The sequence below is a fragment of the Gasterosteus aculeatus genome, chromosome 4 (genome assembly GCF_964276395.1).
Source record: "Gasterosteus aculeatus chromosome 4, fGasAcu3.hap1.1, whole genome shotgun sequence".
NCBI lineage: Eukaryota > Metazoa > Chordata > Actinopteri > Perciformes > Gasterosteidae > Gasterosteus > Gasterosteus aculeatus.
Genome location: NC_135691.1, coordinates 14521259 through 14538643, shown reverse-complemented (window position 1 = coordinate 14538643; position 17385 = coordinate 14521259). Strand labels below are relative to the sequence as shown.

At 48.2% G+C, this 17385-nt stretch overlaps 1 protein-coding gene across 4 annotated transcripts in view; it reads right to left on the bottom strand.

Annotated features, from left to right (window-relative positions):
* The window catches only part of afap1l1a (actin filament associated protein 1-like 1a), a 22081-nt gene extending 4696 nt beyond the window's left edge, over window positions 1–17385 (bottom strand). Inside the window, exons 1-13 of one of the 4 annotated variants that reach the window (XM_040175577.2) lie at window positions 14812–17385; window positions 3498–3623; window positions 3323–3406; window positions 3121–3200; window positions 2530–2716; window positions 2359–2454; window positions 2044–2258; window positions 1765–1944; window positions 1585–1668; window positions 1084–1159; window positions 595–714; window positions 280–491; window positions 38–183 (exon numbers count right to left, since the gene is read on the bottom strand). In XM_040175577.2, coding sequence (XP_040031511.2) covers window positions 38–183; window positions 280–491; window positions 595–714; window positions 1084–1159; window positions 1585–1668; window positions 1765–1944; window positions 2044–2258; window positions 2359–2454; window positions 2530–2716; window positions 3121–3200; window positions 3323–3406; window positions 3498–3623; window positions 14812–14854 — 1649 coding nt within the window. In that variant the 5' untranslated portion in view covers window positions 14855–17385. Of the gene's footprint in view, window positions 1–37; window positions 184–279; window positions 492–594; window positions 715–1083; window positions 1160–1584; window positions 1669–1764; window positions 1945–2043; window positions 2259–2358; window positions 2455–2529; window positions 2717–3120; window positions 3201–3322; window positions 3407–3497; window positions 3624–6776; window positions 7232–14811 lie in introns of those variants that run through there. The other 3 variants (XM_040175580.2, XM_040175578.2, XM_078102356.1) reach the window with 3 other exon arrangements.

Sequence of the window (17385 nt, the reverse complement as noted above, 5' to 3'; positions counted from 1 at the left end):
CCGCCCAAGTATTGGGTATCCCCCCTATCCCACTCACAGGAAGGAATGCCGCGCAGCGTCGCGGATGTTGGCGATGGTCTCCACGTCGACGTAGTCGTAATGCAGCGACTCGGGATCCGCCGCGGAGCCCGTCTCCGCCAACAGGACGCCGAGCCACCTCCCGAGTTCCTCAGAGCTGCTGGCCTGAAAAAACAAAAAACAAAAGAAGAGACACAAGAACGTGAGCTTCAACTTCCGACGACGAGAGTGTCGCTTGGAAATGACAAATAGGCGTTTCACCTCCAGGGCAGCCACCTCCGTGCAGTGGCGTACGATGCGGAAGGCGAAGGGATGCTTGGGTCCCAGCCCGGGCACCACGTCGCAGCCGTGGAGAGGGAGTGAAGGCAGGAAGGTCCGGCGGTCGCCTTTGTCGTTGTAGAAGTGCAGGGAGCCCCGGCACACGCAGCACCACTGATCCCTCCACACCTGATTCACCAGCACCGACACGTAGCCTGCGCGGCGCCGAGGGAAGATTGAGGGGAAAGTTACGCTCCGGGCCGATTTAGGACATCTGAGGAGCGTCGTTGAGTGTGGGCGAGGTGGGGGGCAAGATACCTTGTCGAGGGTCGGTGAAGGAAGTCCGGGGATCTCCTGGCCGAGGGGGCTTCTTCTTGGAGAAGCTGATGATGCGTGTGATTTTGCGGCCCGCAGCAAAGGCGCCCCGCTTCACTTTGCCTGCGTCAAAAATGAAAGCATTGAACCGCTTTGTCCCAATGCGTCTCTTAGCATGAGGACACTAAATCGCAATTAACAAGGAGGCAAACTGCGGGACGAAAAACAAGTTACATTACATGTCATTTAGCTTTTATCCAAAGCGATTTACAATAAGCGCAAGAAACAAGAAACAAGTACAATTTAAGTGCTACAATTTGTTAGAGTTTTTAGCCGAGGTAGAGTCTGAAGAGGTGTGTCTTTAGTTGTAGATGTGAAGGCTCTCTGCGCTCCTGATGTCACCACAGAGCTCGTTCCACCATTTAGGAGCAAAGACAGCAAAGAGTCACGTATTTATGTTTCAGCCAGCCTTGAGGCCGTCCCCGGTCTCACCGTTCTCTTTGCAGTTCTCCACAGTTGAGACGCCCACACTGTCCGAGTCTGATGTGTTCCTCTCTGCAGAAAGTCTCTGAGGGACAAACACAGGTTTCTGTCCGTCAGTCCTCCAAGCGGATCAGTCCGTCTTGTCTTAGTTAAAAGCTAAACAATCTATAAAAGGCTCCTTTCTCTTCATCCTGGGCTTTCGTTCATGAAAGTGCCTCTTGTAGTTTAGGTTCAGGTTGTTAAGCTTTAAAGAGGATGTGGCTGCTCCAACCCTGACTCACCGCCACCCCCATCATTGCTGCCTTAACGCTCAATTATCGGCGTGTATCTTCTTTGTTCAGCGAGCAGTCCCTGCTATCAGCTGTTCGCCGTGTCTCGCCAGGCAATTGTTTAGTTGATGGCGACTGCAGACAACACAAGTGCTGCATACCACCAACCTCTCATCACCCCAGCTGTAGAGAGATCATGTCTCTAGGGAGGAAAAGAGCACCCTGTCCTCCCGCAACTTACCTTGTCAAGTTCAGTTTTTCTCCGAATGACGGGAGACGCAGACTCCTCTGGCCCGGCACTCTGACCGCTCACCTCTCTAACAACCTGCGGGTTAGATATTTCACAACGCATCACCACACGGTACTCTTCCTTTTGAGGGTCAAACATACAAACATGTCGCCTCGGAGAGTGTCGTCTCACCCGGAGCCATCTGCGGGCCTGCTCCTGGCTCTGCACGGCCAGCACCAGCGCATCGCCGTTGGGTAACGTGAAGCGGAGTTCGTGGTGCTTCCTCTTGCCGTCTTTCGGCGCGTAGACCACGGTGCACTGCGGCAGGAGCATGTCCACGTAAGGGCTTGTGTCCTTGGAGCTCTTATAGCACTGCAGGAAGAGGAGGGGAGGCACGTAAGATACTGCGAGTTGCAGAAGAGAAGAGGAAATGCCGACGGCTGATCTTCGATCGCGTGTAGGAATTCCCACCTGGAGTCTGTTCTCCCGTATGACGGTGAGCTGCTTCGCCCACTGGCCGAAGCGCTTCTTGCGCAGCAGGAAGGCGCAAATGCGACAGTCCCTGGCGGGGGTCATGGAGCTCTCATCCGAGGGCCACTGGTGAGTGAGCCGGACGCCGGGGCCCCTCTCTTCCTCGTCCTCCTCGTAGGACTCGTAGGAACTGCTCAGAGCGTCGGAGTCGTTGTCTGTCAGGGCCGAACCACGCGGGAGAGAAAGACGTTACTTGTTGTCAACAGAGGGAGGCCGGTTTCCTGCAGGGTTTTATTAACGTTGTTCTCAACTCACAGGAGTTTTTGCGCTCAGTGTTTATGCAGGTAGAGGGGTAGTTGTTTTCCGCATCTTCATACCCATCCTCCATCGAGTTGGGGGGGCTCGGCCTGACTGAAGAAGAAAGGGGAAATAAATCCCTCATCACCTTTTTAAGCTTGATGCCGCTCGTGCTGTGTAATTACAGACTGGGAGGTTTCCAAGAGCTAAATGACACAAAGGTCAGACACTGACTTCGTGTGATGATGTACTCGGGCATCTCGCCGGGACTGAGGGGTACTGCCTCCTCATAGTACTCCTCGGGAGGAGGAGTTGTGGGCAGAGGGGGAGGAGAGACCTCCGGGCGCGGCGGGGCCGGTGAGTCCGCACAGTTTTGCTAAGGGAAACAAACAAAGACAAACTCTGAAATTCCCCTCACAACCAGGGAACATAGATTTTCCATGGTCTGTGAACTGCATCATCAAAGAGAATCAGACGGATATCCATAAATTAGACCCGTGGGCTCCGGGCGGGACCCTTATATCTCAACTCTCCCAACAGCTTGCAGACTGATGAGCGCGTGGGAAACTCCCCAAAAACGTGGACAACAACAATCTCCGTTTTCTCTTTGCTTTCTCCCCACAAGCCACGAAGATGTGCATTAGTCCTCTGCAAAGTCAGATCTTGGCTGGGGGGAGCTCAAAGGACAGACGGCAAACAGCGTCCATGCCACGCGCACTGTATGTTTGCAACTCGCACCGCTGGAAATCGGCCAGTCAGGAACGGACGACATCCACTTGCCTGATTTAAAGCGCCAGTCGGTGTGTTCTTGTCTTCTTTCAGATGATCTGTAATATCCTTTAGGCCACCAAGCTCGCAGTCTATGAAAAACGACAATGCACCTTTGAAACAGACACTTCTTCATGAAGACAACAGTATAACTGCGGCTTATTTTAATGGATGGATGAACACCCCATAGCTCATTGTCTGAGCTTGAACTCACCGAATGTCTCAAAGAGGGACTCTACGAAGCTGGTTCCATTTCTGTACACGGCCGAGTTCATGTAGATGTAGTCTGTACCTGAAACTGGAGGCGGGGAAAAAGAGCTTTGAGTGAATACCCGGAGAGTCTAACAAGAGGACGAAAACCGAGTCGAGCTTTCTTCCTCCTCACTGACCCGATGGCTGGATCTGCTGCAGGAGGTTCCAAACGGAGGCCTTCTTCTCCTGCGTGGAGGAGCTCAGGCTCTCCTGGTCCAGCATCTTCAGCAGGACGCCCAGCTCACTCACCAGCACATCCATCGCTGCACAAAGCAAGGGGAGGGGAGGGGGGGGGAGGGGGCAGTTTATCAGTATAGTGCAAAGGTCAGATGGACGGGTCTAAACAAACCAAAGGGGTGTATGTGATGGATCCTCTTTCTCTGTGTCTCTCTTTCATTTTCTGTCACTTTGCTTCACAGTTCGTCAATAGCGAGCGGCCACCTTATCAAACGGTCTGCCTCCTCTCGCTGAGTTACTAGCCAGAATAAACAAGAGCGAGAGGTCGGTGGGACAGGAAACAAGTTTGTTGATTGCTCATTAACCCAGAGAAAAAAGGAGGGAAGTAGAACCACCCGAAAAAAAACTAATGTAACCAAGAAGATCCTGATGCGCCCGGCTCAGAAGCCAAACTCCAGTCGACTGGCGCTCTCAATGCTAAGGAGGTAAATTAAGTGCGCTGTCAGCACATTCTGTGGGGGGGTAAAATGAGGCACCACTTTACATGGTCAAAATGTATAAGCAAGAAGAGTCTTCATCCAACGGGGGAGATTTAAAGTCCAGGCCTCACAAAAACGCATTCCTCCTGGGGATCTCCAAGTTTCGCCACACTTTGAGGACTCGGCCTATAAGAATACATACGGTCCACATTGCATGTTGATCCGGTCCACTCCCTGTTTTCAGAACAGAAGTTAAATAAACCCTCTCCCTCCCTCGGCTGCTGGATGTCCGGGGAACAGGACTGCAACCTGCTGCCTCTTATATGTGTGTGTGTTTGGATTCCTCCTTAAATCAGACTCTCTGCCTGACCGCCAGCCACAAACATTTCTTAACAATCTTCTTAATAATCCCAAAAGTATCCTGGTCGACTCATTGCTGTGCACATTTCACTGCCTCTCCCCCCCCCCTCCCCCCCTACACACACTTACCACTCCCTTCGTCTTCTCCTCTCACCACCCCCTCATCCCTCCCAGCGACACATTTTCACAGTCCGGCCACATCAGACCTGCTGAACCGTACGTCTTGCCGGGGTCATCCGCAGGACAGCTGCTGAGCCAGAAAAGTCCTTTGTTCATATGGTAAAAAGATAAACAAACACCAAATGAACACACACACACACACACACGCTTTCCAAGAATCATCCTCAGCGGGCCGCGTTGGAGGTCAACTTCGGGGGCAGCGGTCAACAAGTCAGCCCGTTACATGCGTGAATGTGCCGGTTTGAGTTGAGGCAGAATGTTGCAGGTCTTGTACGTAACGACGGCTGACCAGCGGAGGTCTAAATAATCTGGGAGTTGTATGTGTGTGTTCTACATTTAAGACTGCTCCCATCCCCAAAGACAGACATACTTTTCTGAGGTGGGTCTTCCTCTGGGCTTCGCAGCGCTCTGCCAAGAGTAAATAGAACTTCAGGAGAGGTGTGTGTGTGTGTGTGTGTGTGTGTGTTCGCCCGCGTCCGTTCCACCAGCTCTTTACAAGCTTGTTTCCTTCTATTGTTAAGAAAAAAAGCCCGGTTGCACTCTGAGAGGCTGGCATGAGGCACTCATAAATGCGCGGAGCAGGAATGTCTCCCCGTCCAGATGGCATTCGCCCAGAGGAAACAAGGAAGTGGAAGTCCGAGAAGAAAACTCTGAAAAAACTGAGTGGTAGTTTTTGGGCCTGGCGGGTGTGGTCTCGGTGCCAGAGGTTCCAGCTGTTCAGGATCTGGCCGCAGCGCCCCGCTGGGCTTCCCCTGACATAGTGGAAGGCAGAACTTTAGCCACAGCGTGAGTCATGCCCATCAGAGACAAACTGAAACTCACACCGGTCAGCGTTAAATCCAATTTAACTCAGAACTCCAGGTGTCGCTTTCAAGGAGTGGCTCGGAGTAGATCATGGCGCTCAAAATTCCATTTCACCGTCTCACTTGGACCGGCGCTCCAAATAAAACCTCCTTTTTTTTTTTTACTCACTTTGCCGGTTACAGTGTTATTCAGCTTGTGCCAGAATGAGCAAAGACGAATTACTGCGTAGTATTTGGCATGCAAGGCCCATAAGACCCCCCTTAAACCCCCGGAGCCGTGCCTTCATAATCAACACCACACCAGTCTCACACATCCAAAACAGCACATGATCTTCTAAATCTCTGCTGCAACCCTCTGTGTGTTTGTGTGTGTGTGTGTGTGTGTGTGCCTTTGATGTCTTCAGAAGCCAGATAAAACAGATGGGAGTCCAGCACCTGAGGGAAAATACACACAAGCTTAAATAAGATAACAACGCTACATGGCAAAAGGCCTTTCCTGGAATGGGAATATCTGCAGCCACAGGAGCACGCCGATGACTTTTTTTTTCATCCGTCAGAGGAAACTTGACGACACCTGAGAGAACACAAGAGACGGGTGTGGGCAGTGCACCACACAGGAATGTGCTGGGCCATTCAGACCTCAAACATTCACCTCCTCACACCTCCCGTTTAAACACCGGGCACATTCCTCACCATGTTAACCGAGCGAGACCCTGCAAAAATGTCTTTGTGCCAGTGTGCAAATGCTGTGAGGCCGAGGAAGAGGTTTGCTTAAAAGTGCTCGGACCGTCAAAAATAGGCTCGCGCTGGCAGACCTGTTGCACAATCTGATTGAGGGAGTAGGAGAGGGGGGGCAACACCTGTGCTAACACGTCCCACTAAACCCTGATATGGGGAACCATGTGACCTTGCGTGCACGGCTCTTCTCCTACCTCCTTTTAATGCAGAGGGCTTTCTTCACGCTGCGCTTACTTATCTTGCTGCACATCGCACACCAAAATCAACAAACACGCCCACACAAAAGTGTGTGTGGACAAAATCCATCCATGTGGCAGCAACTCGGTTTCACAATGCTGTTGCAGGCCGACATTCCAGCTTATCACACACAATCATTTGATCCCACAAAAGAGTCTCAAGTGGCTTAAAAGAAATGTTTCACCATCAGGTCCGGGTGGCAAAATCCTGCTGTCTCAACAATTCAACAGTTGGTGCATTTCTGAGAATCCCAGCTAGCCGGTAAGAAGCTTTAAAGGCCCGAAGCCAACGTCACCTGACGTGGGACCTTAACGACACCGCCGTGCTCTCATCGCTCCGTGTAGTTACACATCTTAGAGCCTCCTTTGGCCTACCGGCTTCGATATCCTCAGAGCCGCCACTCCCCAGTAAGCTATACGGGAGGCTTCCCTTCGGCACTTACCCTCGACAGCGGTGGACGAGAGCCCCACCATTTTCCGAGGCAACCGAGGAGACGAACCGGTTCCGATAGTTTGGCCCTGTGAAGCTCTTTGTGTCAGAGGGGAGCTGCAGTCGGCCTCCTGTTGAATTCACACATCTTTCACCTCTTCCTCTGATACCTCCCTCCCACTCTGCCTCCCCTCCTCTTGTCTCTTAGGGAGGGGGGTAGGCGGACCATGGTGCTGCTGTGTGTGTGTGTGTGTAGGCTGTAATCCCTGGGATTGTGTAGCACCTGGGAAAAAGGACTGCTGTGTAAACGCACACATGTCGACTAATGACTAACCAGCATTCTTTCACATTCTTTCCCTCCATACATGATTAACCGTTAACTAGTCGCACATCAAGGCTTCCACCCGGAGGATGCCAGTGAACCCACTGACATGCCAGACGCAGGAACAAGTGGGGAACTCTACATTTGAAATACATTTGAAAAAGATCTACATGAAGGGAAAGCCACAGGAGGGCTTGGAATCGGTGATGGAAACAAGTCGAGACTTTTTGGAGTTACACGTGGAGGACGTGTTGCCTCGAGGCGGATTCCTGTGCCCCAACACGATGCCTTTACTCACAAAACAAACCCTTGAGCACACGCACACAGGTACACCGCCAGATGCACGGCAATGCGGGACCCCACACACAAAAACGCACAGATCAAACACACTGCAAAGTGTAGGGTTTCACTGTACTGTATCAGCTGTAGATGAAAACGCTGTCAGCTGGCTGTAGGGCACGAGACTGCACAACCGTCACTGTGAAGTTACGGTTGGATGATAATGTAAAATAAAAATGTAAATCGCAGTTGGGCCTCTTTTCGCAGGTTTCCATTGAACATTCTTTGGTGAAAAGAGTTTTCAGAAATAAGCTTATTCACTTTCGTGAGAGTTGGGCAAGTGGATCTCCTTTTGTACAGGAAAATGCCTAGCTAAGCATAGTAATGCTAGCTAACTATGCTAACTATAACTACTATACTGGACTGACTGGCAAGACAATGGTATCAATCTTACTGTGTTACATACCAATACTGATTACTGTACTTAATGCAAAATACTTTTTTCAATACATTATTTAGACATAAAACAGACACACAAACAATTTTCTTCTTTTTCCATTTGACATAAAAAATGTGGTCTTTTGTTTGCCATATTTAGATTTCAATTAATTCAATGAGAATTCAATATGAAAAAACGACAGGAATAAAATTTAAAAAAAAGGTGCAATAGATGATTGTGGTAGAATGATGAAAGAGCCATACTCTGCACAGGTACAGACGATATCAAAATAAAAAATCCAAAAAGGATGTGCGTGAAGAAAAATTTAGAAATGGTGCAGACAGGAAGTGCCCCTATAATAAAATGTGACACACAGACCACAAACATTCCCTGAGGCCTGTCTCCCAACTCCTCCAGAATCCTCTCTGGCTGTGACACAGCCTGACAAACCACTCCTCATTGTGACCAAATGCGACCTTTAACCTCTTTAGCAAAGCTGTGAACTCACACTGGAAGGCCACGGATGCCAGCGGAGGAGACCGGGGTGAAACCCTGCGAATACTAGATTGGAAAACGGACCCCTTTCCCAGGTTCACAGCGAGTCGGGGCTAATCAAGACCACCACAGATTCCACAAAAAGAGGGGTGGGGGGAGGGTGGGGGGCAACTAGACGCTAGACGAAGCCAGAGAGAGGAGCTCTGAACGATGGTGCCATCTGCGACTCTGCGAGGGATCAGCCTCTAATGAAAAGCGCTGGCTTTTCTCGGAAGTCTCCCCTTCCTTGTCGTCTTTGGACATGTTGGATCTGCGGCCATTTCCCGACCTGATCCGACATGTAAGAAAGCTGCAGGTTGAGGCCTTCGAGGCATCCAAGCACACTGGGGACTCTCGCTGAACAATGTGGGCCGGCAACTTCTAAAAGGAAATGAGAAAACGTTGCTTTTGTGCACGGAGCAGAATCTCATCTCATGTTAATTCAGCCACAGAGGCTTTCTGAGTAAAGAGACAGCACGAAAAAAAAAGAAGTGGAATAAAAAAAACACATTGACTCACATCCATCTTATCCGGCACGTAAGCCGTATATAAATCACTGAGGTGTGTGTGTGTTGACACCACATGCTAACGGTGAGGTAAGCCAGACGACCAGATGTGCTTGAGGTTTTTAATTACACGAAGAGTCGTGCCAACAGTGTCGTCTCTCACGGGCCTGTGCCCCATCACGATGAGATCTCCTCACACTCTCCTCCCGGGATTCCAGGCATTTCCCACGTCTGACGCTTCTCCTCTCCATCAGCGCCAAACAAGTCTGGGCATTTTCAAGCCAATCTCACCGGAGCAACACTGTTGCTTTATCGAGGAAAGGAATCAGTGCCGTGTGACCCGCAGCCCTCCGTGCGCCTGTCTGGCCGGGGCCTTCGTTCCATTAGGCGAGTTCACATTCCTGCAAGGCGCAGACTTATTTCAGTTGCTATCAACTCCAAACCAGTACCGGTGTGGTTCTGTATCTTTGACTGTTCGCTGGCAAGTTCCATGAAGACCCCTGAAGCATCCATTCGGATCTTCTTCCATCCAACGCCAACAAGAAACCGCTCTTGGTCCTACATCAGTTAACGAGTTGCCCAAAATGCATGGGGATGCCCCGTATACTCCCCTTAGAGATGAACTTCCTCCCCTTCCTCTGATGACATCACTTATCGCCTCCGGCCTTCTGTTTCCTTTTCCTGTCAGCTGACACGCTGCCCCCTTTTCTTTACCGTCCCCGGTGACCCCGCTCTCAATGCATCGTCTAGGTCCTCGGGTAGATAGCATCTACCCCTGTGTGTCAAAGGGTAGACAGCATAATGGAGCCTTAGAATGGGCCATTATTATAAACCTTGCCGCTGCAGGTATCCCCGTAGAGAGAGAACCGGTTTCTCATGGCCTGGACATGCACATTTATCATGTGGGTGGACATTTTAGACAAACACACAGGGACAAACATACCAAACGGACCATGCAAAAGTCAGTCCAAGTCGAGCAGCAGGTGAGGCGAGCATGTGGAAAAACGTATTTGGCTTGAAGGAGTCGTAAAGGTGCACAAATTAGCGGGAGGATTGGGGGGGGGGGACACATGCTCTCCCGACTGCTTTTATGGCGCACGGGAAGATGCTCCAGGTTGTCATAAAACCCAATCCCACATATGCACGCACAAATACACCAGAGATGGAAACAGTTATTCTCCAGAAAGAATTGGCTGGTACATTAACTCGTAGACTTACTCGAGTCGGCTGATCGATTGCTAGAAAACAACACTTCATAACCTTAAATTGTGAAAAACCTGAAGCATTCCGCTGCACAATTATTTCCAGATTACATCTCGTTTAAGTCTCCCGAAGGTGAAGCGAGGTAAAGATACAATCCACCAAATCCAGCCAATATTTGGAGACATCATTTAAGTGGCCGTACTCAATGTCTACCGCCAATTTCTAACTTGAACGTGCACCCTCAATTCTTTGTAATTAGGCCACTCTAATTAGCTTGTCATAGTAATTAGGCCCTCTTCAGCGACTGGGCGTCTCCATGGTGATGTTGGGGGGAGGTAATTGGTTTTTGGACTCCATCTAACCAGCACTATAAACAAACACAGCAGTTCATCTAACATCCACTGGGTTTATTCACTGCGTTATGGCAGGTTGATGGCCGAGATCTGATGTGAAATCTCAAACAAAAGATGTGTGCTTTGGAAATGTTTTGGTTGCACATGTGTGTGACATGTGAGTGTTTATGACCATTATGTCCTGACACATTGTTACTTGTTCTGTGACCGTGGTCCCTCCTCCTCCCCAAAACAGTTCATGTCAGATTCCTTCCTCTCAGCACTGTTACAGACGTGTAAAGCCAGCAGGGGATTTCCCTGTCTTTTCCCAATGCATTGTGGGATAGGCTTATCGCCCCAGAGACCATGGGCCGATAACAAAAAAAAAGAAGGCAGGTATAAAAAGTGGACAGATGGTTAGAAGTCATACAACAGTACGTCTCAACACGAACTCAAGGCAAAAGGTCAAAAGGTCACAGCGCCGAGCATGATGTAAGGGACGTCCGTCTGCTGAGCCTCCCTCGCCCCTCCCTCGCTTTGTCGTCTTCTGCTCTGTGATTTATTCAGGTCCGGGATGGCACAGAGGGCTTGACTCAGCCTGCTGCCAGACAAAGGCCCCACAGTGCAGTCCGTATTATTCAGATCCCAGATCTGCCCAGAGTCCCATGAGATCACCGCCATGCTATGTCTCCCTCACACTAAAAGTATTCACACACTGAGAAAGATGCTGTTCGGCAAGTGGAAGCACGGCTTTGCAGATGTTGCAGAGACAGGAGTAATATAGACGGAACACACTAACACAGAGTCGCAGTCACACTTCTACAGAAAGGGGGGAAAGGAGCTGCTTTGTCTTTGTCTGGGATTTTGATTTTGTCCTCAGTTGTTCACCAGAAAACTGGGACCCCGTCTCTGTGTCTTCTTGCGAAAATGTAACTCATTCATTTGAGAAAACATTTGCCCGTTTTTTCCCCAAACGTAAGTGATCATCATCTCGGATTTCTGAGAAATAAATAAAGGTTTTGTTGGACTTTCATCCAGCTCCGGAAACGGACCTTCGGTCGGCGTCTGTAGCGACTTGAATTCAGACTGCGCCGACACCAGCACCGGGTTTCCCCTCCAACTCAAAGACAAAACCTTTGTTTCCAGAGAAACCGCGTCCTGAAAACCAACAGGCGGCGACCGCGCATTGGGAAAAGGGGATATAGGGCGCTGAATCCAAGGAACTCGTTGTTCATAACGGGACGAAGAATTAATTAGCTCCCTTCAGTGCTATCTTAGATCTGACAAGCTGGATGCATCGTTAGGGCCCCCCAAATGACGATATACCGAGTCATATATCAGTGACAGATTAGGACTTTTGTCATAAGCTTAGGCTCAAGTCTCAGTGCCAATAAATGGGAAATTTTCCCGAGAGTATCTCGCTTGTACCTGTACGCGCACACACACACACACACCCTGTGCAACAGAAAACAACCATATTCAGAAGCGTCCTATCTGTAATGTTGTGCGGCATATCTCCATGGAAACAGCTGTGCAGCATATGACAATTGCCGATGCACAATGAACTTGTGTACACCCGCACACAGACACACGCCCTGTACATCTCTCAGACACGTGAACCGGGGCGACCTCCTCGTCCCCCACGGGTTAAAGAGGGGAATTCCACTTCTTATAGGGCTGCTCCAGAATCATCCATGATTTACAGCTCACGCATGATGGGGCACATCATACTGGATAAAAACGTATGTATAAGTGTCAGCCTGTCTGCATACAATGTTGCATGGACAAAACGAGAGAACTTATAAACCGTACATGTGTAATTAAAAAGAACATGAAAGAAGGGAGATTCCCTCTCCTCATATCTCAGTGTTATCATAGCTGGTGTTTCCATTGGTTAGAATAACACAGCGTTAATCAAGCACCGCAGAGACAGTCAACCGGAGCTCCACGGCAAACAGCCTCCCAGCAGCCTAGTGGGGCCGAGAAATCCACACACGACTACGTTAGAGTTACAAAAGATGTCATTTGTATTTATTAAATGAAGGTGAACATAACACGCTGATTCCCAAACAATCTGTAACTAAACAAAAGTAGCGATTGATTTCCAACTGGACCACAGCATAGACTCTAAATGTGTTGCCTAGCGTTTCCTTGGACTACTCGAATGCCGTTTCCAACGGAGCGCGTTATTTTAGTTACATTAGCTAGAAGGCTATAAAAGTAAAACACTGAAAGTCTTAACAATGATGTAAACTTGAGTAACGTCATTTAAACAGACCCTGCTTTTACTATGTGAAAATGCAGATTACAGCACACATAATAACCGCTGGTGACGACAGCACACTGCATTTTAAATTGGGCCCTTTGACCCCGCTGACCTGCAACCAATGACACCATGTGTTAAATCCACTTTTAACAATCCAAATCCTTGTTTACTCACAAACACGTTCTCCACCAACCCCATACGACTTGAATCTCATGGAAATGAATATGAATTGTTACTCGCAGCTTTTGTTACGAATGAAAAAAGCGAGAGCGGATACGGATTCCTACGGGCACGCACGGACGCACGGCCCACCCACGTACACAAAAGCACATTGAGAAACAACACAACAGGTTCTCTTTTCACGCACGTCTCAGCGGAATGCAGAAATGCGGAGCAGACCATCCCGTTGGAGGAAGGACGTGGATGCAGTGGAGGGATTTTTGTGCACGAGCAGCGCGGCATCTCCATCGATCACCGCAGCAGATCGGAGGTGGCGTCCACATGCGCTTCCACATGCTCCAGAAAACCCGACAATAGTGATTCATCCCGACGGCTGGGGCTGAGTCACATGCAGACGATCCCATTGACCGCAATGCATCTCCCCTCACACACCCAGCGGTGCTCCACTGAGGGCCCCCCCCGTGGAAACAATAGCCTTTATTACAGCGCAGCTCCAGCTGCCTCAGATAGGTTGCGTTAAGAAGCGTGTTAAGCGTTGGAGCTCAGGCCTCGTGCGCCGCATCGACCTGCAGCCACCTCGACTTCTGAACTTTGAAAGGATGAAACGGAACGGCACAAAGGCACAAACGTTTATGCTTATGCACTTATGGAAGAACAATCACTTGATGGATGATTTTAACACCTTTAGCCGTGTTTAGAACAATTCCAGGAAAAGTGTTTAACGGCAGCCAATGGAGGGATTCATTCAGAAGATGTAAACAGAAGGGTGTTGCTCCGAGATCACCCGAGGGCTTTCTCCTGTGGTGCAAACACAAACACAAAGCTCAGATAGAAAGTCGGTCAAGCAAAATTCCTGTGTGTTCTTATGAGTTGAGACACACACACACACACACAAGACTAGGACAAGACTTAAAAAGACTTCCTTCTTTGGATTCCTTGCAAATGTACACAGCAAACACACACACACACACAGCAAGGTGAGGACAGACGGCAAATCAGTAAATCAATGGCAGGAAATGCAAAAGTGACAAATATGACCAAAGACAAAAGGGTTTTCCTGAAGGCAAAGAAGCTTTTAAAAAGGTAGTGGGAAAAAATAATAAAGTACCATGTATGCACTTTGTCCCATTTCCTTTCACCCTTTGATTAGTTGAGAAAATATGTCCATTAAGTGGGATGTCAATCACTCTCACATGTTTACGTGCCGGGAAACAAGTCTTTTCTCAAGTCTCTACAGCCCACGAAGCAGTAACATGATACAGCAACATCAAAAAACAACATATCAAACAAAGTTAATGCAACTTAGAGGGGGGGGTCACCCCCCCCCCCCCCCAAAAAACACATGGGGCGGAAACAAATGTTGTGTTTCTTTCTATTGAACTTAAAAAAGCTGGCCGCACTGCATATCTTTCTACAAAAGAACTCTCTGCTGGAGGAGTCCATTATCAAACAATGTTAGCCGCGGCCGACTAATCTCAGAGTATCTCATCTCCACATGCAGATGTTTGACTTGACTCAGGATGAGGGAGCTTTCCTTTCAAGGACAACAATCAGGCTTCAGATGAGGACTTGGGTCTCTGAAGCTGATGGATGGAGGGGGGGGGCAATCAAAGCAACGTGTTATTTACATGTTTAAAAGGGGCACTACCTTGTGTGGAACAGGAGAAGAGAATCACAGGGGAAAAGGCAGCACCTCAGACAAACTGATCTTTGGTTTCAAAGAGTCACCCAGAAAAAAAAAGGACAGCAAGCGGGTCAGACATTTAGAACTAAATTTACAAATATATATTTACTTTTCCAGAAATTGTCTAATGTGTCCGTGGTAAATCCAGTGAAGTGTTAGTTGGGTAGCCTTAGTGAGGGTGCAGCAGTCATGCGTGTGTGCTGTGTGTGTCTGTGTGTAGCAGACAAAAATTGCAAGTGTAAAATGCACCGTTGCAAACTGCACGAAGAAAAGCATTTCAGTGCCAGGAGGAAGTGAACTTACATTTGGTGCCGTTTGTTTCCATTCCTCCTTTGACGCTGTCCATGAGGGTAGTTGGTTTTTAATGCAGGCCCATGAGTGAGTGAGTGAGTGAGTGAGTGAGTGAAGGCGTGTAGAGCCTCTGACAGATGCGCAGTCGGGACACACTACCGATCTGCTCGAGGCACCTTCTCTCCTTGGTCCTAGCGCCGCCACACCAAGCGCTGCTCAGTGCGCCTATAGAGTAGTGATGGGAAGTACGGATCATTTTACCGACTCGGTTTTATTGAATCTCGTTCAGTAAAATGAACGAATCTTTTTTCGAGTCTTTCGTTCATGACGGTATAAAAATAATAACTACTCCCGACCGTGTCTTCGGGTCAATGTTTCGTTTATCTGCCAACCGAGCAGAGAGATTCTCCTCGCGAGCGAGAAAGTTCACGTTTCGCGAGACGGACTGTTGCTCGCGCGAGACAGAGATTTGCTCGCGGATGTTTGATTTACGCGAGCGCATCAACCTGATTTACGCTCTCGAATTTTGACAGTGACTTGCCGCCATACAGACTTTTAAGGACTCCTTTAAGAGCAGTCGGACAACATGTGTTCAAAATCTAATTAGGCGCCTTTTGCCAGGAGTGTAATTTCAATGTGAACAGTGTGGCTGAGGTCCGTCCAACCCAACAACATTCATCAGAGACTGAGGAGAGTTTAAGCATTGTCATTATTATTTTTTTAGCTAGGCTACTATTACATTTTGTGGTGGTGGAGGAGGAAGGAGGAGGAAACATTTATTTGCCAAAATATGCCAAACATACAAGGAATGCCAACATTTGACCTGTTTTAATAGCGATGTTAATCTGTTTCAGTGTGGACTTCAAGAAGATGGAGAAAGTTGTGTCAACGTTGACTTATCCAAATATGCAACTGCATTTCTTCTTCAAGCCAGAGAAACCCATCGACTTATACAGGTAATTTTTAGTTTAATGTGTTCTGTTGTTCCTAGCAAGCTTAATAAGAATAAGCTTATTCTTAGAACAGCAATCATAGACCAGGAGTCTATGATTGCTCTGTCAAAAAGGGCTTGTTTCAGACAGAGGATGAGGGGCTGCATAAAGGTTTGCATGAGATAAATATGGATACTTTGGAATTTTGAATCTCTAGTAGAGTCTCAGAATAAAATGATAGAACTGGAACTAAGCATAAATGATTCCATTTTTAACCTCAATTCCAACTACAGCCTTGTTCACATTTCTCTCATACGTTTGTCATTTGTTTGTTTATTTGCATTTTTTTTTTCTCCAGAGAGCTGTTAACCCTTTAATGTCCTCACCAAGAAAAAAGTAATGAAAAAAGTATTTCTTTGCATATTTTACTTCTTTGGGGCATTAATAACAACAATAAAAAAGAGAAATTTTAACAGACCTCACAGTTTTTTAAATACAGGCATCTACCAAACGCTTGAGATGTCACTTTAGGGTAAAGTACCAAATAGATATGCAAATACCAAAACAGTAGAATTAGTCAAATACAATGCTAACTTATGACAGTAATAAAAAGCATAAATGTAAGATACACTTCACACTTCTGAAAATTGGTGATATGACATCTTGTTTTTCATTCAAACAAAGGAAACAAAAAGACAGAACAACTTTGCATTTCTCAGATTTCAGTCTGAATACTCATCATCTGTGCATTAGATCCACTTTATTTCTCATGGTATGCTACAAAGCATTGCTGCTTTGCATTCAAACACAGGAAAACGTTGCATTTCTGACATTTCCATCACGACACACCCTTTGGACACAGGTGGCACCTCCCACACTTGTCACTGTGAAGAGGCCAATGTCCACAATTGTCGTAACGCACATCTGGTTGTGAGGGTCTTGGGGTGTAGCGTTTCTTCTGAGGTGGTGGAGAGCAGGACGAGGGGCGGCCAACTTTGGGTGCTGGCTTGTTGAATCTCATCAAACTGTGGGCAACTGCCAGGCGGAATCTTTTGAGAGGCATTGGTTTCTCATTCAATAGGCCACAATCCCTCTTGTAGACCAGCCAGGAATTTGAGATGCACAGGTCAAGGATTTATCCAAAGAGGGGAATGTACCATCGTCTTGACTTGGCGGGGGTCTACAGGTGTACCAGCATGTCAGAAAGATTAATACCTCCCATATGCTGATTTAGGCAGGGATGAGTGATGGGCACGGGACATTTATCTTTGCATGGGCCTCTTTGTTTGACAGTTGAAATAGGCACGATCCCACAGGCATTGCTCAGAAGGTTGACGCATTTGTTGTCATACCATTTCACTGCGATCGCCCCTTCAGCAGACCTGTAATCAAAAGCTCCACGTCCTTTCTTCATCAGCTGTTTGTCTACCATCAAGGTAGCTCCACCAATGCGGTTTGGTCGGACAGTGCCAATGCACTTGACACCCAAGTTTGCGTTCAGCTTCTGGATCAAGTTGAAACTGGTGAAGTAGTTGTCGCAGAAGACAACAGAAAGACGTGGTTCTGTTATGGTTTTGCATAACGTTGTCACCACTTTGGCTCCTAGAAGTAGCCCCTGCTCCTCTTCAGGGCTTGTCTTGATTGGATCCCCCAA